General features: G+C 38.6%; 1 protein-coding gene across 1 annotated transcript in view; it reads right to left on the bottom strand.

Moving 5' to 3' along the window:
- LOC145983928 (uncharacterized) overlaps nt 1–17,410 on the bottom strand; it is a 51,866-nt gene extending 34,456 nt beyond the window's left edge. The window contains exons 1-3 of the mRNA XM_083117092.1: nt 17,282–17,410; nt 15,833–16,129; nt 553–771 (exon numbers count right to left, since the gene is read on the bottom strand). Of these exons, the coding sequence (XP_082973218.1) occupies nt 553–771; nt 15,833–16,129; nt 17,282–17,377 (612 nt within the window). The 5' untranslated portion in view covers nt 17,378–17,410. The remainder of the gene's footprint in view (nt 1–552; nt 772–15,832; nt 16,130–17,281) is intronic.
- Between the last annotated feature and the right edge of the window lie 3,721 nt (nt 17,411–21,131).

The following is a 21,131-nucleotide window of genomic DNA, read 5'->3' as shown; positions in this document are numbered from 1 at the left end:
TCACAAGTTTCTCCCTTGCGGAGACCTCTTCAAACAGGATAGGGGAAACTCTTCACGGACCTTGATAGATGTGACTACAATAGAAGTTATTTGTTTTCCTTGTTTGGCAGGGGGGGGGCTGTACCTTGATGTTGACAGATTGACCCAAGGGAAGGTGGGGGGGGAGCATAAAAAGAAACCTAATTGAAGGTTTAAAAGCCACTCATTTTGAGTTTCTCTTTACATTCCAAAGAAAGGAATACTTTCTAAAAGTGGTATTTTGTGGTAAGTTCAAGGAAGTACATAGATTACATGGATTGTTGTTAGACCAACAGCCTACTTAGTAATAGCTGGCAACTCCACTTTTTTGCTTTTTTGTATGATAAACTAGAGGACAAGTTTCAACAATTTTAGCATGACTATAGATACACAGGATTAGTATGTTTTGAATTTATCTATTCACTTTAATATGATGTCGCACGGGTTCCCTAATTGTGGCTGTATTTGGATGGAATGTTCACACTGAAGTTGCATAATTAAAAAACAAAATAAAATCTGGCACCAAAGACTAACCTCATTAGCAGGCACATCCTCCTCAAGTGCTCTGTCCAGGCAGGTTCTCAGTTGCTTCAGTTTGCCTCTAAGAACATCTATGGTCTCCGTGCTCTGCCCTGGCAAAAGGTTGGACATTTCGTGTTTCAGCTCTTTTCTCGTTAGCATTATTTTTTTCTTTAGTTCTTCTGCGAGAACTACTTTCTCTTCCTCACATGGCTGTTTTTCAAGTGCAACATTCTGAGAATATACACAAAAATAATTATCAACAAACACCATGGTGGCTACTCTACGATATGCAATAAAACAATAGAAATATGCAGGGTACATGGTCGCCATTGTGCTGGAAAATTTTCACCTGACACCTGAATTTTGAAATTCAGATTAATTTCTTTTATTTAAATACTTCGAGCTCGCTTATGGAAATTTCCAATACATATTTCTTTTCTCAACAAGCACAGGATGCATTTTTAATGTGTGTGTGTTTCCTGTATCATTAAATCACAATAATAAACATGCCATTATAAATTTTTGCACTGTTGCTAGTGATATGGTAGAGTTGAATGTTCTAGAGTAGGTTAACATCATTACTAGGGAAACAAATTTAGGGTAAATTAAAACTAGGGAGAGTGGTAAAAAAAAAAGTTAGATTGGCGGTACATACTAGCAGTGAAAATTTCTTTTGGGAACACACCTTTGAATGGCAAGAGGAAACAAAATAAAAACAATACATTAAGTTTTGTAATCAATACCTTATCACCAATCAAGGATCGGGCACACATACACAAACACCCACCCACAGACCCAACCTAAGTACAAGGGGCATTAGGTTAATATCAGAAAAGGCTTGCAAGGGCTATTTCCCAAAGGCTTATACTATCCCACAATTAGCATCAATGGTAATGCTTAAAAAACATTTGCTACGCCCACGGGACTCTGTACTCTGTACCAAATACAAAAGATTTTTTTTTAAAATTTGTATTTGGTACAGAGTCTGAAGTCCTTGCTAGAAGGTTGAAACGTAATGTCTAGTTTACGTTTTAAAATAAAATATATTCTGCCTTGGTCAGCATATTGAGTTTTTGGATATCATGGAAACAAGGATTAATGGTGTTGTCATTAAACATTTTACGTCACCAAGTACAATGAGTGTGGAAACCACGTGACCAAGTCACCAACCATCTGTACTGCATGCTGTGTACTTGCATACTTCTGTTCTTGGTGCTTTTGAACTGTACTAGGTGAAGTCACTTCTGCCAAGACCATACTTCAAGTCTGTGTTTTGTACCTTTCGGACAGAGCCTGACACTATTTTGGCAAGGATCAACACGCATCTACCATCACAAGGAAGTAGTTAGATAGGTTCATGTCATCAGTGATGTGCTGAAAGTGGGGGTTACATATACTTTTCTAGTAGTCCACCCTCATTTTGTCATCTTATCCTGCTTCCGATATTCTTCTATCTTTCTTTTTTTAGGAATATTGGGCCAAACAGGAGGAGAGGGGGTATAGAATCCATCAACTCCCTCTTTCACACACCACTGTATGTTATGTGTGAAGTGTATTGCATTACCAAACAAACTGGCATGACTTTAGCAAGGATCGACGTGCAGCACAAGTACCATCACACGGAAGTCTTAAAATTGGCTTGTCATGCAAGACACTTTTTTTTTTTTTCAGAGTGATGTGGCACAGTTCTAGCGAAGATAAAGTATGTGCACCTATCGTAATAAGGGAGTGGCAACGTCAATATTGCTTGCTCGAAAACACCAATCGAAGTGACGCGATATATGTGGAGATAGCCGACCTCCTTGACTGAGTTGTTAGCACAGTGAACTACAAAACTAGGGATCCTGGGTTTGAATACCTGTGTTGGCATGGGTGTTTGCTGCGAGTGTCCCTTCATAATTTCACCATACCATTACTCATTCTCATCATCGTGATTAGTCAAAAATGACACTAAAATAATTCTTAAAAAATCAAGTTACACGGAGGTAGGAGTGTGCCCACTGTCACCCGAGAGCGATAACGTCAGTATTTGTTATGAGAGAAACTGAATTAAAAGCAGTGCGATTTTGCCAGAAATCCAGTACGTGCCTACACACACAAGGGAGTATAGTAACATCGTTATTTGTTGCATGAGAAATGCGTTAACAAGTGAAGTGGTGTAATTTGCATCGTGAGGACAATTGGGAGCTACTGGAAAGCAATAGTGAACTCAGATAGCGAAACCATACATTGAAGCGATGGGACTTGATCTGACTATGCATCATCACACACCAAGTTGGAAAGTGTCTGGTCATGGGACTCAATGGGCTATTTCTAACGGGGGGATAGGTGTATTCAGATTACAACTGTAATTGTAGTTTTTAATTGATTAATTTTACTTCATGCACAGCGAGACTTAAAAAACTGTGGTATATCCTTTCACACATTCACCTGAAAGTCGAAACAAATGTGATTTGTAAGGAAGTTGTTCGCATTGACTTCCGAGGGATTTCCGTGGACTTGTCAGCAGCTACACTGGCATCATGTGCAGGCTGTTTAGATCTGCTCAGTTGCTATGCAGCTGACTAAAAAGGAGTGCAACTGAGAGCATACACTTGTTTACGTTTTGGCCTCGCAGGAGGGTGATTCATTCTCCAAGCCTTTCTTATCTTATCTTGCTCGTTGCGAACACATTAATTCTGAAATCGTTGCTACAGCTAGCAAGTTGAATGTAACTGCCAGCTGTGAAGAGATTACGAGAAAAGAAAAAAAAGAAATGCACTTTGACAAGCATGGTAATATGTGAAGTTTTTGAACTGAGACTATGTGCATGAGAAACCACAATTTGCAGTTTTTTCCAATGTGATCAAGATAATTTGTTTACAACTACAAGTAGTAGGTTCCTTTATACAACTGTTTCACTACAAATCAGTAGTGTAAACACAGCCTCAATTGCCGGTTCTTGTGTTTCCTACTTAATTCAATGATATTTCACAGCTATTTCATGAAAAGGCATTAATTTCATGGAAAAGCACATATTTTGCATTACTTCACAAATAGAAGTCGCACATGTTTCATCATTGGTGATATAGTTATTTGTAGAATGTTAAAAATTGCAATGTTTCTTCACATTTCACATTTTTGCGCATCACGAAAATTCAATGTCTTTATTATGTATTACATTAGATACCATCTATAGATGTCATTGTTGCAAACAAATGAAAGTTTCTAACAATTCTAGGTTTTCCTAGTGAAAAAATCAGACATATTGATGTCAAATGTCACACACACTAAAAATGCATGAAATGCATGCACTGTTTTAAACTGCAAAATACCATGTTAGAAAGTATGAACAGGGACTGGCCACAGGATGGAGAGAAAATATACAAAGCACGAAATGTGGAGGAATCCATATATTATGATGAATCAGTGACAGCACCAGAAAAAATTAGGAAAACAGAGGAGGTCAGTCCCATTCAATATGCACCTAATACAACACTAAAACGTATATTATGACTCAAATAGCATCTAAAGTGGAAATCATAGAACTTGTAATGAATTTGCGATATTCTTCAAACATCAACATTCATTACACCAGTTTTGTGACGCATCTCCTTAATTGGACAAAGTTCTAAGTTTTGCCACTCGATTGCAGGCATCTCCCTACTGGTTAAATGATACTTGCTGCCACCTGGTGGTACTTCTTGTCACATTAGATTTGAATGTTTGAATGCAGTTGGAACTCAAATTTACTTGGCCTAGATTCAGCGACTGGGAACGTCATGCAAAAACAGCTCGCAGCTCTGCTGTTACCTACATGCCTGCAACTGACAAGGAAGTCTTGCAATGCATCGTGATTACGAATTAGGATGCCATTTGCAATTTTAGCAACTTGCACGTGCATTTAAATACGATGGTTGCAATACGTAGTCACTTCCAAGATTGGTTTCATGTTATGCATAAACTACAGTGACATAATAAACAGGTACGTTAAGAATATGTAGTGTTTTGAAACTTTGTGAACTGTGTAGCAAGTGAATTTTGAGTTATTGTGCGTAATCATGTACCTGCCTTCGAGTGCGTATTTTTGCTAAATGGTCAGATCAATCTTGAACTGTCTAAATTGAAAGTTAAAATTGCACAACATTTTACGTAGCTTCATTCCCATGAACTGCAAAAATAATTCTTAGTGCAGAGTCATTAAATATTCACATGTTATGTAATTTAAAACTGTTCTGAATTGTAAAGTAAGGCAAATGCACAAATTGTGGTTTAATTAAATCTTGCGACACTTCACAGAAAAATGAAATTGCAATTTTGGCAACGTTAAAGCGTGTCAAGATCCAATTTTTGCATTGTACTGAAATACTAATCAATTAACCTGTCCTTTTAGTAGTGTTAATGAGTACGTAATAGTTTGAGTGTTGACGGGAAAGATTAAAGTATTTATAGAAATGTCAAGGCATGCTTAGGTTTCGAAGTGAATAATTACAATAATGTTAATATTCTAGTCTACTTGCTTGGTAAACAGATTGAAGCTTTATTGCATATTCCGTGGACTTGTCAGCAGCTACACTGGCATCATGTGCAGGCTGTTTAGATCTGCTCAGTGTTAGTATTTGTGAAAAGTTAATTAATAATGGAATATGAAAACTTATTATATATTGTTGTTTATAAAATGAATAGCAGAAAAATGAGTATAGATTCTCTGACATTACATGCATCAAAAAACCTTGTTAAGAATATTGTATGCTTAAATGAACATGTGAATAAAAGCGTGCATGTTGTTAACAAAAAAGAAAAAAAAAGACCATTCTTGAAAACTAAAAACAAAAACTCCTGCATCGATCAAATAGTTGGTGCTGGGCTTAGCATGCATGTTGTAATGTTCTAATGGTATTTAAGCTTGAGCATAAAAGGAACATATGTAGCACGACAGTGAAATTGACTCCAGTCTTGTAAGTGGCACTTGCGTCCCTCTATGCTTGTAACCTTGTGGCTTAAGGAAAGAAAAAACTTTAATGACCCTTATGCAAAACCTTTTCACAACAGTACCAAATATTGTATGTTGTGAGTACACGAGATTTTTGTGCTTCCTTCATGCTCCCCCCCCCACCCCACCTTTTTGTGCTAGCATAGCCTTTAACGATTGACTCTGTATAAGTTTCATTGAGTTAAAAGGAGGAAAATCCCAATTGTTTGTGAGTGCCTGGTTTGGTTTTGAACTGCTTTTACCATCTTGTCCCAATTAGCGAGTTTCCTCCAATTCTGGGTATTGGTTCATTAACTCAAGCAGGTGTCACAAACTTAAGACCTTCTGTAAACAAAAGCACTTGTACCTTAACAGTGTTGCAAACTTTTGAAAATAAAATAACCCACATAGCCACAAGGTAAAAGGACATTCCATTTTTCAAACAACGCGGAATAAGCAGTGTTTCACTGATGACCTGTTGGGAGTTAATGTATGTATGTAAAAAAAGAAACCAGAGTTTCTTGATTAAATTTTTTTGGTGTTTGAAAGTGTTATGGTTTACTATTATATATAATGAAAGTTAATATATATGATTGGAATGACTAAATTAATAATTATTAATTAGAGAAAAAGAAGGAAAATAACTAATTTGGAATTCAATTATCACCTATCCTTGAATCGTCTCGGTACCTAATGACAAATGTGGTCAATCTACACCTCAATGCCACACATTCCAGTATCCTCCAGGGTGTACATCAATGTCTCAAGTTACATCATCCAAAAACACCAAGGAAAACTAAAACAGCAACTTAGTGAAGCGCACACTCAAAAAGAAAAAAAAAGGTGGGGAAATAACACTGTAGGATGCACAAACAGGGTGGCTACAGATAAGGAGAAATGAAATTCCCTGACTTTTCCAGGTTTTCCAGGACAAATTATATATTTTTCCCCGTCATGTAAACTAAATCCATGTTTTTACAAATGTAAATAATAAACTCTCATACAGATCCAGATATGGATTGTGTTACGTACCAATATTATCTTGAGAGAAACTGACTTCATTTCTCTATGACTTGAAACTGCAAAATAGTGAAGTTGGAAAATTATTACAATTCACAAGCTAGGGAGAACTTATTACAGGAATTTTTTCATATGCAGCCTGTTTTCAATAAAAAAGATTGATTAGTTTAAAAGTTGTGACTAAATGAGATAAGAGTGAAACTGCTATTGATGAAAAAAGAAATTTTGTAATTTATCAATCTCCTTAGACTTTCTCATTATTATATGTTGATATTTCCACTGAGGTTTGGATCCCTCTGCTTGCAAGACCCATGAGCGCAGATTTACTTTTTGATGCATTAACACTTTTATCATACTTCTCTTTTCTCTGTAAATGAAACAACTTAACCTTTGCACATATGAGCGAGATTTAGACAGGGCAAATTCATGACTTATTCGATGCACACATGGAAACACAGTATCTGCTTGGTACCAAAACTTCTAAAATCCCTTAAACCTGATTCTCTGGAGTAAATGTTCTGAAAGTGAAACAATGGGATCGTACAAAACAAAAACAAAGTGTTATATTTATTTACATTATAAATGGAACTTCTCCTTCAGTACAAAAATTCACAGTATACAGTATATCCATGTACTGTGAAACTGACAACACGCAGTTATACCATTATTGCAAAATTATACCATTGGCAAAAAGGGTATATACATACTGTATTAAAAGGCCATAAATTTATAGACAAGAGTCTGCTGCACTCGCAGCACAGTCGTGTTAGGTCAGTGCTAGGAGAAAGATGGTACGTATGGTAATCAGATTTTTGCATGCTCAGAAGTGAGCCATCAGCATAGAGCCACCAGCAATTGCGTGAGGTGTATAAACCAGACGTCATGAGAGACAGTATGGTCTTACGATGGTGCAATTTACTGAAGGATGATCTAATGTGCACTACCCCATCCATAAGTGAATGTGGATTGTTTTGAATCACTTCAAGTGAGAGATATTGGACCACTCCTATACACTCCCGACCTTGCACATGACTCATCTCTTTATTCAGCTGAAGAGGCACATTCTACATTATTCACCTCTATAACACCAAAATGTTATTTTATTTACCGGTTTTGAACCCGAAATAGACTCTTTTTGTACCAAAATTTTGCTTTATTTGCCAAAAATGTGTGCCTCTACAGATTAACAATCATCTATCATGAGTTTGAATGGACAGGGCCGAGTGGGGGGGGGGGGAGGGAGGTGAATTGCAATGCGACTGTAGCAGAAAACTGAGGTTGGGATCATGCACATGCCAATTTTTGTTAACGTTTACAAATGCAGATATCTGTTCCACTATGTTGTGATATTATTCAATAGATATATCCCGATTCGCTGGATTCTTGACATGGAATAACAGTTCAATGTCAATGTAAACATGTGTTAACCTGTATTATGTTAAGGGGATGAAAAAAACCCTTCATACACTGCTACAATAAAGAAGGAAAAGTAAGCCAAAAGAGTAATACAATTCTAGCAGCATATTTGCAGTGGTGCAGCAGTGTAAGATTCCATTTATGAATTTGAATTTTGTTGCATGTTGCATCCGACAAACATCGTAAACTACAAATATTGTTATTCTGCGACATCCAAGGAACATTGGATTAATAAGAGTGCAATGCATACGATTATTTTTGAACCATTTTACATTGGAATGTAATAACAGAAAATAACGCGAAAAATAATAAACTAATATTACATGTGATAATGTGACTCCTATATTTTTACTCAACAGCCTTCTAAAACTTGCCTGATTTTCAAAAATGCCTATTTTGTTTGTTACATTATTAAATTGCTGGGCAATCTGTGGAACAGGGAACAAATGTCGAACTGCTATGTCCAACATGCATAAAAAGTTGTTTCAATGAAGTGTGGAACCACACCAGACAAACTCCGATATACAGTCACTGACACTTCTGGGTTTTAACTATCCCATTAAAAGTCAATGAAATTGTTACAACCCAGAATTGTCCATGACTGTACAAGGCTCTGTTTATGCATGCAATTTTTGTCCGAGACATTCAACAAAAATTAATTGCATAAGAGTGCCATGCATACCATCACGACTCGCCCTCTTTCACCCACTAAAGTATTCCGGAGTGTGAGCATCTCTGGATTATAAATCTGCTCCTCTGCATCCCGACCCTTCCCACTTTCCCCCTGCAGCATCATCCTCACCGACAATGTGAAATCACACTATCATATGCTGACATTCGACTTACCACTTCTGTTTTTGTACTTAGTGAGAAGGATTGAGGTTGGCAACAGCCTAATAACTGATTTCTTCTGCAGCATGTAGTCTGTTCTATAAAAGTAGGCTAATTCAAGAAAAACATGTAAATTACATTGAGTTATACATTTTAAATCTATTTTCATTAAAGGTTTCAACTGATCACGTGAGCAGCAAGAAAATAGCACCAGTTTTGAACATGGTGACTTCAATGTGTGCTCAAGAGTTTCCTTCAGAAATACAGCCGTTTGAAATGTGTCGAGAAGCAGGTTGTTCTTAACATTTATGTGACGTTGAGAGATGAAAGCATTGAAGTTGGTGTCAGAGTGTCGTTGTGTGTCTGAATCTTGCATTTTCAGTGTGATGAAAGAAAGGAAAATGACCGGCCAAGTCGTGAGTCCCATAAAGAAACACATTGTTGCTTGCATAAACAAGTACACCAATTTTGAGATAAGCCTGATTCGGCACAAGGTGCATTCATATTTTTTCAATCAGAGAGATGTCCACTGTGAAGAAAATATTGGCGGATGCTATTAGTGATAATGACTATTTCCCCGTTTTGACATTAATTCGCCTCTTGTGGCACATTGAGTTAGTTTTTGGGGAAGCAAATTTGACAGACACTCAATGACAGGGACGATATCGTCTAGCATCGCAAATGCCTCCTGTTCAAAAAGGAACTGCTGAATCAAGGTAAGAAAATACTTGCATGAGACGTGGGTAAATAATGTGATTATTATCGTCTTATAGTTTCCAGTGCACGAGAAACAAAGAAATATAAACAATATATTTTCATTACTCGGCTTATCTTTCTTTAGCTTCCCCTAAAACTGGCAGTATATTTGTTGCACCAAGGAAAAAAACAATCCTCTGTATGTCAACAATGTTAGGCAATAATTTGGTGGAAGCGACAGCAACAAAACCAAAAGGTTTGAATTTACTGAAGCCATTCTCTCACCCGCTTGTAAGTTTTACTTTCGTGATGCCATACTGAGAGAGGAAAGGGAAGGGTGATCTGCTAACCTAGTGTCAGATAAATAGAACTTTTGACGTAGAAAACTATGATCATTCTTCAACAAGAACAAATTTTTAATCACTTCTCAAAAATGTATTATACTTCAGTGTGTAGATCTATCAGTTAAAATAGGAATAAGTTTTCCCACATTACATAAAATTAAAGGTCGGGTGGTGTCAGTGAACAGCATATGATGGCCACAGCATTCTCGAAGTGAGATGGCTTGTTTACAGAGGGTTGTAAGGTTTGTTACTCCAACATACAGGGTGTCCGACTTAAAAGTATAATAAAAGAAAAATTAATAACTTGAGAAGTAATTAAGATATTTATTGGCGGTTTGCTTCTACAAGTATATTAACTCAAAATGTTTTTTTACGTACCTAATACACCTCGACATGTGCACCATTAGTGGCGCGACAGACATCTAATCTGTATTCCACTTCTCTCCCAAGTGTTTTGCAGGATTGCAGGCGTAACATTAGCAATAGCTGCACGAATGCGATGGTGTAGATCTGGTAGATCACGAACTGGTGTCTGGTACACTTGATTCTTGATACACCCCCACAGAAAAAATCAAGTGGCGTAATGTCTGGGCTTCTAGGGGGCCAAGCAATCCATGTACTACCTCTCCCAATCCAGCGCTCTGGGAACTCATGATCCAAGAAATCGCTCACAATGTTTGCAAAATGGCATGGTGCACCATCTTGTTGAAAGATCACTTCACGAGGAAGTTGTGGCACAACATACAGCTCCAACATGTTGATGTACGTTCTTGCATTAACTGTAGGCTCCGCAAAGAAGAATGGGCCTATAACCCTGTGCTTCAACAATCCACACCACCCAGTCACTTTCGGAGAGTCACGTTCCCACTCCATCACTACGTGGGGGTTCTCACTTCCCCATATGCAGCAATTGTGCGTGTTTACCTTGCCGGAAGTGTGAAATGTAGCCTCGTCCGAGAAACAGATGAAATCGAGGAATGCCTCATTTTCATCAATTTTTGCCAGAATTGTCTCCGCGAAGTTCTTCCGTCGTGGCCTGTCCTCGGGCTTGATTTTGTGACGAAGCTGCATTTTGTACGCCCGTAGGCGCAACCTTTTATGGACGACATCGTGTACTGTCGAACGAGGTAACTGTAACTGCCTACTTGCTTGTCGGATTGACTTACGAGGGCTCTGCTGCAAGGACTCTCAGATTAATTCAACAGTAGCCTCTGGAACTGCGTGCTTGGCATGGCGGCCCGACATTGAAAGCAAACTTCCAGTTTCCCGAAGCTGCTTGTCCCACTTCTTGATTGAAATGTAACTGGGAACATCGTCGGTTGGTCACAGTCCATGTTCAAGCCGAAAACGACATTGTACCAGTGTAACAGACTTTAGTTCCGCGAGAGAAAGCACACAGAACACCTTCTGCTGTGGAGTACACATGGCTACTGACGTGCGCGTTTACGTGAACAAAGCAGTTACGTGCAGTTATGAGAATGCGCACGTGGTACCAACTGCCGCAAGCATACGTAAAAAAACATTTTGAGTTAACATACTTATAGAATCAAACCGCCAATAAATATCTCAATTACTTCTCAAGTTATTAATTTTTCTTTTATTATACTTTTAAGCCGGACACCCTGTGTATATATATATATATATATATATATATATACAGGAAAACCTCGTTAATACGATATTCGATATTGGTTAATACGAAGTACCCTTTAATCCGAAGTTCTTCCCATTCCCCAGCCGATAAGATAGGATTTATAATGTATTTCAGTACGGATAAATCGAAATACGGATAATTTTTAATACGAAGTTGTTTACAAGACCCTTCCGCAAAACTGGTTTCGCTTAATTCGAAGTAGACACCTGCGTAAGTCGACAAGAGAAGATCGAATGTGGAGAGAGCTTGGATGTTATTTTAACTTGACCTTGACATGTTTCCTTGTCCTAAGAGTTGCTGACAACTTGAGGGAAGCAGGCCGAAATGCCCGCTGGACATTGACATTCTTTGTCAATGTGCATGGGAGGTCAAGCTCTTTCCCCGCTGAATGCGCCACCTTGGAAATATTCACCAGTGCTAGATGAGAAATGCGAGATAAGATCACACGAATGTTCCAAAATACAAGACGCGTGGTGCCTGGAAGTCTCACCCATCTGTCTAGCTCTGAGCTCGAGATACAGCAATTTCCCGTGAGCGAGCAACTTTTGGCCTGGTAGCCGACAACTTCCGGTAACCACTTTCATTAAAAGCATGTTCTTTGTGCCCTGTAGAACTTCATAAAAAAAGGGAAACTGTTACAGATAATCAAAGCGGCATAGGCCAACTAAAGATCGTCAACCTGCTTAATGCGTTGTCATCTAGGTTTCCCGCAAAAGTTGACGTCGATCTTACGTATGTTGCAACTCGTTTCCCGCTTCATACGTTTCCCAACTGTGCCGGTCATAAAACTTGCCAAAACAGTGTTTTGTTGTCTGGGTGACTTCTCCCCTTTTTCTATCCGCAAATGGGGGGGGGGGTCCGTTGCTAATTGTTTCAGCCACGATTTTCTTTTTTTTTTTTTTTTTTGCTCGTGTGCACACACGGGCTCCTTTCCTAAAAAAAAGCAAACAGTTCTGAATTCCTTCTTCAAAACGAACAAAAACCGCATGATAAGTAAAAGAAAAGTGACCCCCTTCCTTCTCCTACAACAGCTCATTATCCACCACTGGCCTCTTTCTTGTTTGAATTCAGCTGTCTGGATATCTGGATAGGAAATATTGACCGTATTATTGTCTGTTGCATGGTAAAAGGTAATAAAAGGTAATGCAAGGATCATTTTTCTTTTTCACACTGCTGATAAAAGTTCGGTCTTCGACAACTGCGTTATCTTTAAAATGCCGATGATTTCCCTTCTGCCACCTGCTGCTCGAACTTCCAGCCGGTCTCATTGTGTTTACGCTGCAGCTGGCACCAGTGTTTAGTCTAGCGTCTGGGAAAGCTCTCGCTTGTCAATAACTGCAATGACTCATCCAGTGCGAAGGAATAAGCGTCATTGTTTTGAATCTCGCAAAGCCATATATAATCCCTGCTTTTCTTCAGAACCATTAGCATGCTGCTGTTAAAAAAAAAAACTACAAAAAAAAACCCGCAATGCTCAATGTAGGAATACGAGAGGAAAAGTTTTGGCGGAGCGAGTGTTTGACCTCCAGAATACTCCTGAAACCTACAATAAATTGTCGATTAATCTGAAAATACGCAAGTTTCGTAAAGCTTGTTTTTAGTTCATTTTATGCTGATGAGCTAAGCGGGACTAAATATACAGTTTAAAGTGGGATCCAAACCAGAGTGATTATCAAGTGCGGCACTGTTTAATGTGTCCTAGGATACACATTCGGTTCAAACAGATCACAAGTTGTGTGTTTACTTTTTCAGAGTGGATTACAATGCAAGTTGAGGAAGAGTTTGAACTAATCCCTGCAAAGGGGGAGGGGGGGGATATGAAGTTAACTGAAGCAAAGAATACGTGACTTTTTTTACAACGAAATTTACAGCCCCGATTTTTTTGTTTTGTGCCAGGGAAAGGTTGTGTTCTCTCCCAAGAGAATCTTCTCTTACCAGTTAATCCTGTAACGGACAATGTTCTAGTGAACGCACATAAAATCCAATATTCGTTCTGTCCGATTATCTCTCATCTCTTGCTTGCGCCAGTGTGACTACTGTCAAGATTCTTCCGAGTTTCACTTCTTGCAATACACGAGATTGTTTTCCTTTACGGGTTTCTTATGAACTAAAATTGTAAGAATTTCGTGGAAGCACGATGACTTTGCACAATTAAAAGAAAATACCGTTTTTCAAACGACTTTTTGCCACAACATGCATCCCGTGCATAACCGGTTGTATAACTAGGCAGGATAAATGGTGTTAACCTTCTCCTTGGAATCTTTGTGTCCACGTTAAGGTCCGTGTTCTCATTTTTTGTAACATTTTTTACACTTTCTTTAAAACATACAATATTATTATATAGTACATATAAAGCTTATTTTCTGAGCTACCACCAAGTATAAAACATCCTTTGTGGGCGTAATTTATAGTCTACTTTATTTACACCTGAAAACAGGCGCCATCTTCAAAATTTTGGATAACTCGAAGTCGTTTAATACGAAGTTGACATTTTTTGGTCCCTTGAACTTAGTATTAACGAGGTTTTCCTGTATATATATATATATATATATATATATATATATATATATCTTGTTTTCTTGTATGGTGGGGTTGACAGATCAACCACGGGAGAGCATCTGCCCCCTGGGGACATCATGGGGTTAATTGAAGTGATTATGTTGGTTGATTTAACTAATGCCATTTCTTATAAATGGACAAGGAAGGAGGTAAAAGGATATGGCATTTGTTGAAGTAGCCATTGCAGCACTGCCTCGAGTGATGACAGAGATAATGGAGAAACTTAATTCAAGTTGCAAAAGCCATGAATTTTGACTAGGACTCAGCCAATACCAATATCGGTATCGGAAAGTATCAGTTGATATTTTTGCACTGATACTAGCCGATACCATTGTCTTTGTGTTGCTAAAAGCGTGGCCAAAACCAAAATTTGTTCCTTTAACAAAAGTCCATTCACTTTTTCCAATTTACCTTTGGCTTTGAAAAAACTTAAAAATAAGTATATTTTTGCATTTGTTAGTTGAACGTGGACTCAAGTTCCATGAACAGCAAGTACATGACAAAGAATCCATACCCAGATAAGACTCGCGGTCAAGTATCCTGTAAATCAAGGGTAACGTGAAACTATCCCAAAATGAGTTCCTTGGAAGTCTACCAGGCTTTGTTCCCACAGATGCTGTCTCGTGTAACAATAATTCCAACAAGGTCCCAGTGCCAACAAGGCCCCTGGTGTATTGTGGACATCTCTCTCAGAGACCTCCCGCAGTCAAAACAGTCACCGCCCACGTGGTGGACATGTCTCCGACATAGTACATAGCATATTTCTGGAAATTCAAATACCTGGGCTAACCCCCTTTTCCATTCCAACTTTAGACTTTTGTTTGTTCCGACCTGGATAACTGGGTTTCAGCAGGCATGTTTCGACACAGGGACGTGGCTGAGGAATAATGATCTTTGAACGACAGGTGATGGCAGGTACTTTCTGGAACATGTAGTGATGGGTTTGGATTTTCCTCCACGCCAATGGATAGAAGAACTATGCAAATACTTTTTTTTTAAGAAGTCATTTGCCGAAGTTGAAAGCAAAGTCACATTGGAATATCACTGTACTGAAGTCAATCGCCTGATATATAACCAACTGGTTAGTTAACATTCTCTCCTTACATTTTGTTTACAAATTTCACTGTTAGTTTTGGACAACGTGTCCGGTCGGGGTTAGTAAATCGCCATTTATTCTTGTGTTCACGATGATTTAATGTTAGTTTGGGAAGATTGATCCCTTAGTTTTAGAGGAGGTTGAAGAGGCATGATCTCATTTTTCAATACTGGGGGTGGGGGATGACAACACTATTATCTCTCTCTTAGCATCTTATAATATTTCTCTCATATTTGAAACATCTGATCGATTATCACCGATCTAAAAAAGACTGTAAACTTGAGTATCGGTATCGGTGAGAGTATCAGTATCGGCTCAGCCCTAATTTTGACGTTTTCCAAAGTAAGCAATATTTCCTGAAAGAGTGGTCTTTTGTGGCATGTAAGTTTAAATAACTAGGGTACATAGCCTGTTAGACCAACAGGCTACTTAGGAATAGTTGGCAACTCCACATTTTTGCTGCTTTGCATAATAAACTATGGGACAAGTTGCAACTATATTTAGCATGACTATAGATACACAGCAGTGGCACAGTTTTAATTTATCTATTCACTTTTATGTAGGGCTCTGATTGTGGCTGTATTGAGATGGAATGTCCACACTTTACTTTCTGGTTCACTTGTGGCTTGTAGTTAATGAAGACTTCCATAATTATAAAAAATAATAATAATAATAATAATAATAATAAAATCGGACACTAGTAAAATCTGTCACCAAAGACTAACCTGGCTAGTTTCCATTTCTGCTATTGGTTCATTTTCCACAGTGTCTGACAATGGCATGACATCATCTCCTTTAACATCATCTCCTTCTCTTTCTTCCAAGTCACTGACCTGCTGGGAAGGTGGAGTCTCTTTTTTCTTTGTTTCCTCTTGCTGTTTTAGCTTTATAATCTTTATTTTGATGCGCTGCATCTCCCTTTTCAACTCAATCGATTTTCGCGTTCTGTAAGCTTCCGACACAGCATTCAGCTTAGTCCTAAGACTTTGAAATGATTCTGACACTTCGTCCTGCCTCAAGTCCTGCAGAGACAAAAATAATCATCAAGAAACACCATGGTGGCTACTCTAATATACAGCTGAAAGAAAAGTGCAATAAAAGTTTTCACATAAAATTTCTAAAAATTCAAGGCTAAAAATTCTGCTATTTTGTTACAATCCTTATGAATATATATGGTGCACACAAATTATTGACTGAATTTATAAGATCATATTTTCACCAATACTGAAAAAAAAATACTTCATACTACCACCACTACCACCATTTGAAAGAGGAATAATTGCAGTTTTACATAGATCTTAAATGCATTTAACATGCATACATGTGGCAGGACAGATGTCCAGGCAGTACTCCCATTCTTGCCAAACCTTCTCAAGCATGCCTTGGGTGTTGGTAAGTGCAACAAGAAAGTTGTAACTACCATCAACAACAACAAAGTGATGTCTGAACCCCTATGTTCCTTCACTAGGTAATGAACTCTGAACCCCTTGATTACAGGCCATGTGTTTATCTTAACATTTAACTTAGGCACATAAGGAGAGTAATCAAGCAATATACATATTGAGCTTCTCCAATGGCAACATACACACCTTGTATTCAAGAGGTCCTGGGTTCAATACCCAGTGGAGGCACACAGTGGTTTGGATCCCACTTTAAACAGTAGGTGCAGTTCCAATTACCTTATATGAGCATTAAAGTGGTATTAAAGAAAACCTGAAACCAATCTGAATACAGTATAACCTTGATTTTACATTTTTCAGGGGACCAAGCTGAACAAACGTAAAATGCAGGAAAATGTAAAATCGAGGAAAAATTCTTAATATTTTGCTATGTTGGGACCATCAAGCTTGAATGTAGAATGCAGGAAAATGTAAAATCCAGGAACATCAGGAAAATGAAAAATCTAGGAACATAAAATCAGATGCAGATAAAATGTGAATCATCATTTGATTTTGTACAGACTCCTAAATGAAACATACAATTAAAATTATTGAAATAATAAACTAGAATAAAGAACAGGCTTTCTACAATTAGTGCACACCTATACTATATACAAAGTGGAATCCTCATACATACATGCATATCTCTCTCTCTCTTTTTCAGAAAGAGAGAGACCGAGAGACAGTGAGTGAGTGGGTGGGTGAGAGTGAGTAATAGTAGTAGAAAACACTTACCAGATAATAAAAATGTGGACATTTCTCTGCATCAGTCGCATTGTCGCAATCGTATCCAAAGAGCAGGTGATGGAGGTTACATAAGGAAATGGCCATTGGCCAGAAGGTTCCATGTAGTGAGCTGAAGGGGAAGAGGGAGGGAGGAGTGAGAGGAGTGTGCTGTCAGGCGTATAGATAGAGTTGAGTGGGTGGGTGATAAAATGGAATGGTTGCTGAGTAGTCTCCTTCAGAACAGGGGGGTATGCATGCACTTGTAGCAATTCTGTAAGCTCTGTGCTATCTTACAGAGGTACTGGTAGATAGGAGTGGATAATTTGATTTTTCGATGTTACTTTTCCAACATTAGGGGTTTTTCTCTTAACTTTTTGGTGTTATTTTCTACAAAATTTGCATATTAATTTCAGCATGATTTTATGCCAAATATTATGCCATTGTTGTGCTTTCAATACATTTAATATTATTCTCAAGGAAATTATTTTCCCATATTCTTCTACACAAATGCCTCCTGTTTGACTGTAGATGACCACATGATCTCTACAAAATCAAGCCACTTTGCTCAGGACCGGAAAAATGTTTCTCAAGTGACAAATAAGGCTCCTGTGAGCTGGAAATTGTGCCTTCAATCTCTGTCAAAATCATGCCATTTAGCATGTGTTCTTGCATGAAAAATACCGATATTAAGTCTCCTGTGTGTTGGTAGGTGCACACTCGATCACCAACAAAATCCTGCCACTTCACTCAAGAATGCACAACCATTTCTAACACAACAAATACTGTTGTTGTGGCTCCACGTGATGGTAGGTGCAACTCATTTCCTGTTAGAAACCAGTCACTGTTTTGTGATGCCAAATGTTCTGACAGAATGTGTAAAAACATGGGAAACATATGAGGGCAATTTGAAAGTTTTAAAAATGATTGATAGATGGCCACAGTAGTTCAGAATGGCACATGCCAGTGTAATCCACCACCCTTCAAGGGAACATGTGCGTACAGTATCACCTGAGTGCCTTCCTTTGTTTTGTGTCGAGAGGCATGAACAGCCGAGCAGGTGTGACTGTAGTGCAAAATGGACAATATTGAGCACAATGCAGTGATGAAAAAGTATTTCACAAAAAAGAGAATCAAGGTGACAGAAATTCATGCCAATATGAAGGACACTTTAGGGGATTCTGCTCCTTCATTTGCCACTGTGGCAAAATGGGACTACTGAATTTAAATGTGGCCATGAGAGCTTAGAAGATGACTCATGTAGCGGAAGGCCAAAATCAGCAACAACTGCAGAAATGATTTAAAATGCACATGTTATAGTGTTGGAGGACAGTCGTCTGAAGGTGCGTGAAATTGATTAAGCTAAAGCTTCTTAGTTGAATGGGTTTTCTTATTTTTATGGTAGAATTGGGCATAAGAAAAATGTCTGAGAGATGGGAACTGTATCTGTTACAGTTTGATTGATTTGGCTTATTTTACTTCACTTTTGTGCCACTTTGGCTAATTGTGAAGATGAGGATGGGTTATATGATATGATATTGATGAAGGGATGCCCACAAACACCCATGCCCAGGCTGGGATTTGAACCCGGGACCCCTAGCGTTGCAGCACTCTGTGCTAACAACTTCGCGACGGAGGCCAACTGTTAACAAATGATCAAAAGTGAATGCTGATGCATGTCCAATGAATGAGTGACTCATTTTAAGAAGAACACGACAGATTGTGTGAGAAGATTCATAACTACAGATGAAATATGGGTACACTACTACATGCCAGAGACAAAAGAACAATCAAAACAATGGAAGCATCATGATTCATCACCACCAGAGAAGGCGAAGGTGGTTAAGTCAGCGGGAAAAATCATGGTGTCGATTTTTAGGATGCAAATGGCATCCTGTTGACAGATTATCTCCCAACTGGTTCCACGATCAATGGACAGTACTATGCTAACCTAATCAACCAACTGAACACAAATATTCATGCAAAAAGAGCAGGATTGAAGAAGAAAATCATCATGTCCGCTCACACACTTGTGTTTTTGTAATGTCAAAAATCGACCAATTGAAGGATGATTTGCTGCCACATCCTTTTTATTTACCTGACCTGGCATTCTCAGACTTTCATGTCTTTCCACACCTTAAAAATTAATCGGTGGGAAGCAATTTTCATCAGATGAAGACATGAAAGCCGGCAGTGGAGGACTACTTTGCAAACCTTGAGGAATCTGCATTTCATGATGGGGTCATGGCACTGAAACATCACTGGATGAAGTGCATTTTTCTCAAGCAAGACTATAGTAAATTGAAACCAATTTCAACAGGTAACTATGTTGCTTTTTTTCCCCTTTGCCATTCCTAGAACTTTTCAAATTACACTTGTACATTTGCACATGGTTTCATGTAGGAATTATTTCATGTATAAAATGCCCCATAGTTTTCTTCTGGATAGTCTGGGGAAAAATTGAATTCTGTAAGGTAAAGTTCCTCATGTACATAGCAATGTGTCATGAAGGCACACTTAGGAGCGCACACATTCTCGATCTTCGCCATTTTGAAGGTGATGTGTGATCAGTACAACATTCCAGCTACCTTTACCCCCCCCCCTTCCAGGTACCCATTGATTTGAGGCTGGGTGAGCCCCAGAGGCACTTTATGGGGGACCAAAAATGGAAAAATTCCAACCTTAGATCACCCACCCTGGGAACTGAATGTTTCAATATGGTACATTTTATTAGTTATACCGCGTACGCTTTTAGAAGGAACATGAGTTCAGCCAATATGCAGCCAGTGCTGTCGCCCTGTTGCCAAACCAACTGCTAGTGGAAGGAAAACACACAGAATTCGCTGTGTCCAATATTCAGCTTTTTATGGGTATAATGCATGCACGTGATATTTCAGTACAATGAAATATATAGTGAATAATTCTACACAGGATTATATCATATCACTGCAGCATATAAGATAAACTCATACCTAAAAGAAGTTTGAAGGTACGTATTTATTGTAGAGGAACTGCAAGGTCGCATCATCGCTCTCGTTTCTGTTTTCTGGCATTTTTTCCCAGGAGATTTGAATAGGGGTTCGCCAATTTCTGTGGTAGATACTTTGTCCTGTTTTATAATGAGCAACAGAGTATGCACACATCACACGCTTTAGCTGTTAAGTTCTCGACTCGGAGAAAACACTGTTTCAGCACGCACATCTTGCGAACGTCAATTCCTTGAAGTAAGAATAAGCTTTAAAACTAAGATTTCTGTCTAGTGAATGTAATATGAGTATTTTACCCTTGGTGCCTGTACTACTGGTACGTACGTACTGTAAGGGCTGTATTGCACAATGCACTACAACGCCAGGAGTCTCGGATTCGAATTCCGGCCCGGGCATAGGTGTCGTCTGTAAGTGTCCCTTCATCAATTTCATCGCCGGCCCCCGTGGCAGAGTGGTTAGCACATCGCGCTACGACGCCAGGGGTCCTGGATTTGATTGATTGATTGATTGATTTGGTGTTTCAAGGCCACTTTATGCACAGGAAGGCTAATCGGGACTGGACCTACTGTTTAAAGTGGGATCCGAACCACTTGTGCCTCCACCAGGTATCGAACCCGGGACCTTGTGATTGAAACACGGGTTCGAATCCAGACTTTGGCATGGATATTTGTGAGTGTCCATTCATCAATTTCATCATATAATTTTTCATCCTCATCTTTGTAAATTAGCCAAAAGTGGCAGAAAAAGAGAAGTAAAATAAATCAATCAATAAGGGCTGTATTGAATCCTCTCAACAGTTCTTCGTGCCGTACGAGTAAAATTATCTTACACCACCATTGCTATGAAAACGCTGAACTCAAAACTGACCCAGACTC

Source organism: Lepisma saccharinum, chromosome 2, assembly GCF_977018435.1.
Source record: "Lepisma saccharinum chromosome 2, izLepSacc3.1, whole genome shotgun sequence".
Taxonomy (NCBI): Eukaryota; Metazoa; Arthropoda; class Insecta; order Zygentoma; family Lepismatidae; genus Lepisma; species Lepisma saccharinum.
Note: the sequence above shows the minus strand (reverse complement) of the source record. Positions and strands in the feature narration are given on the sequence as shown.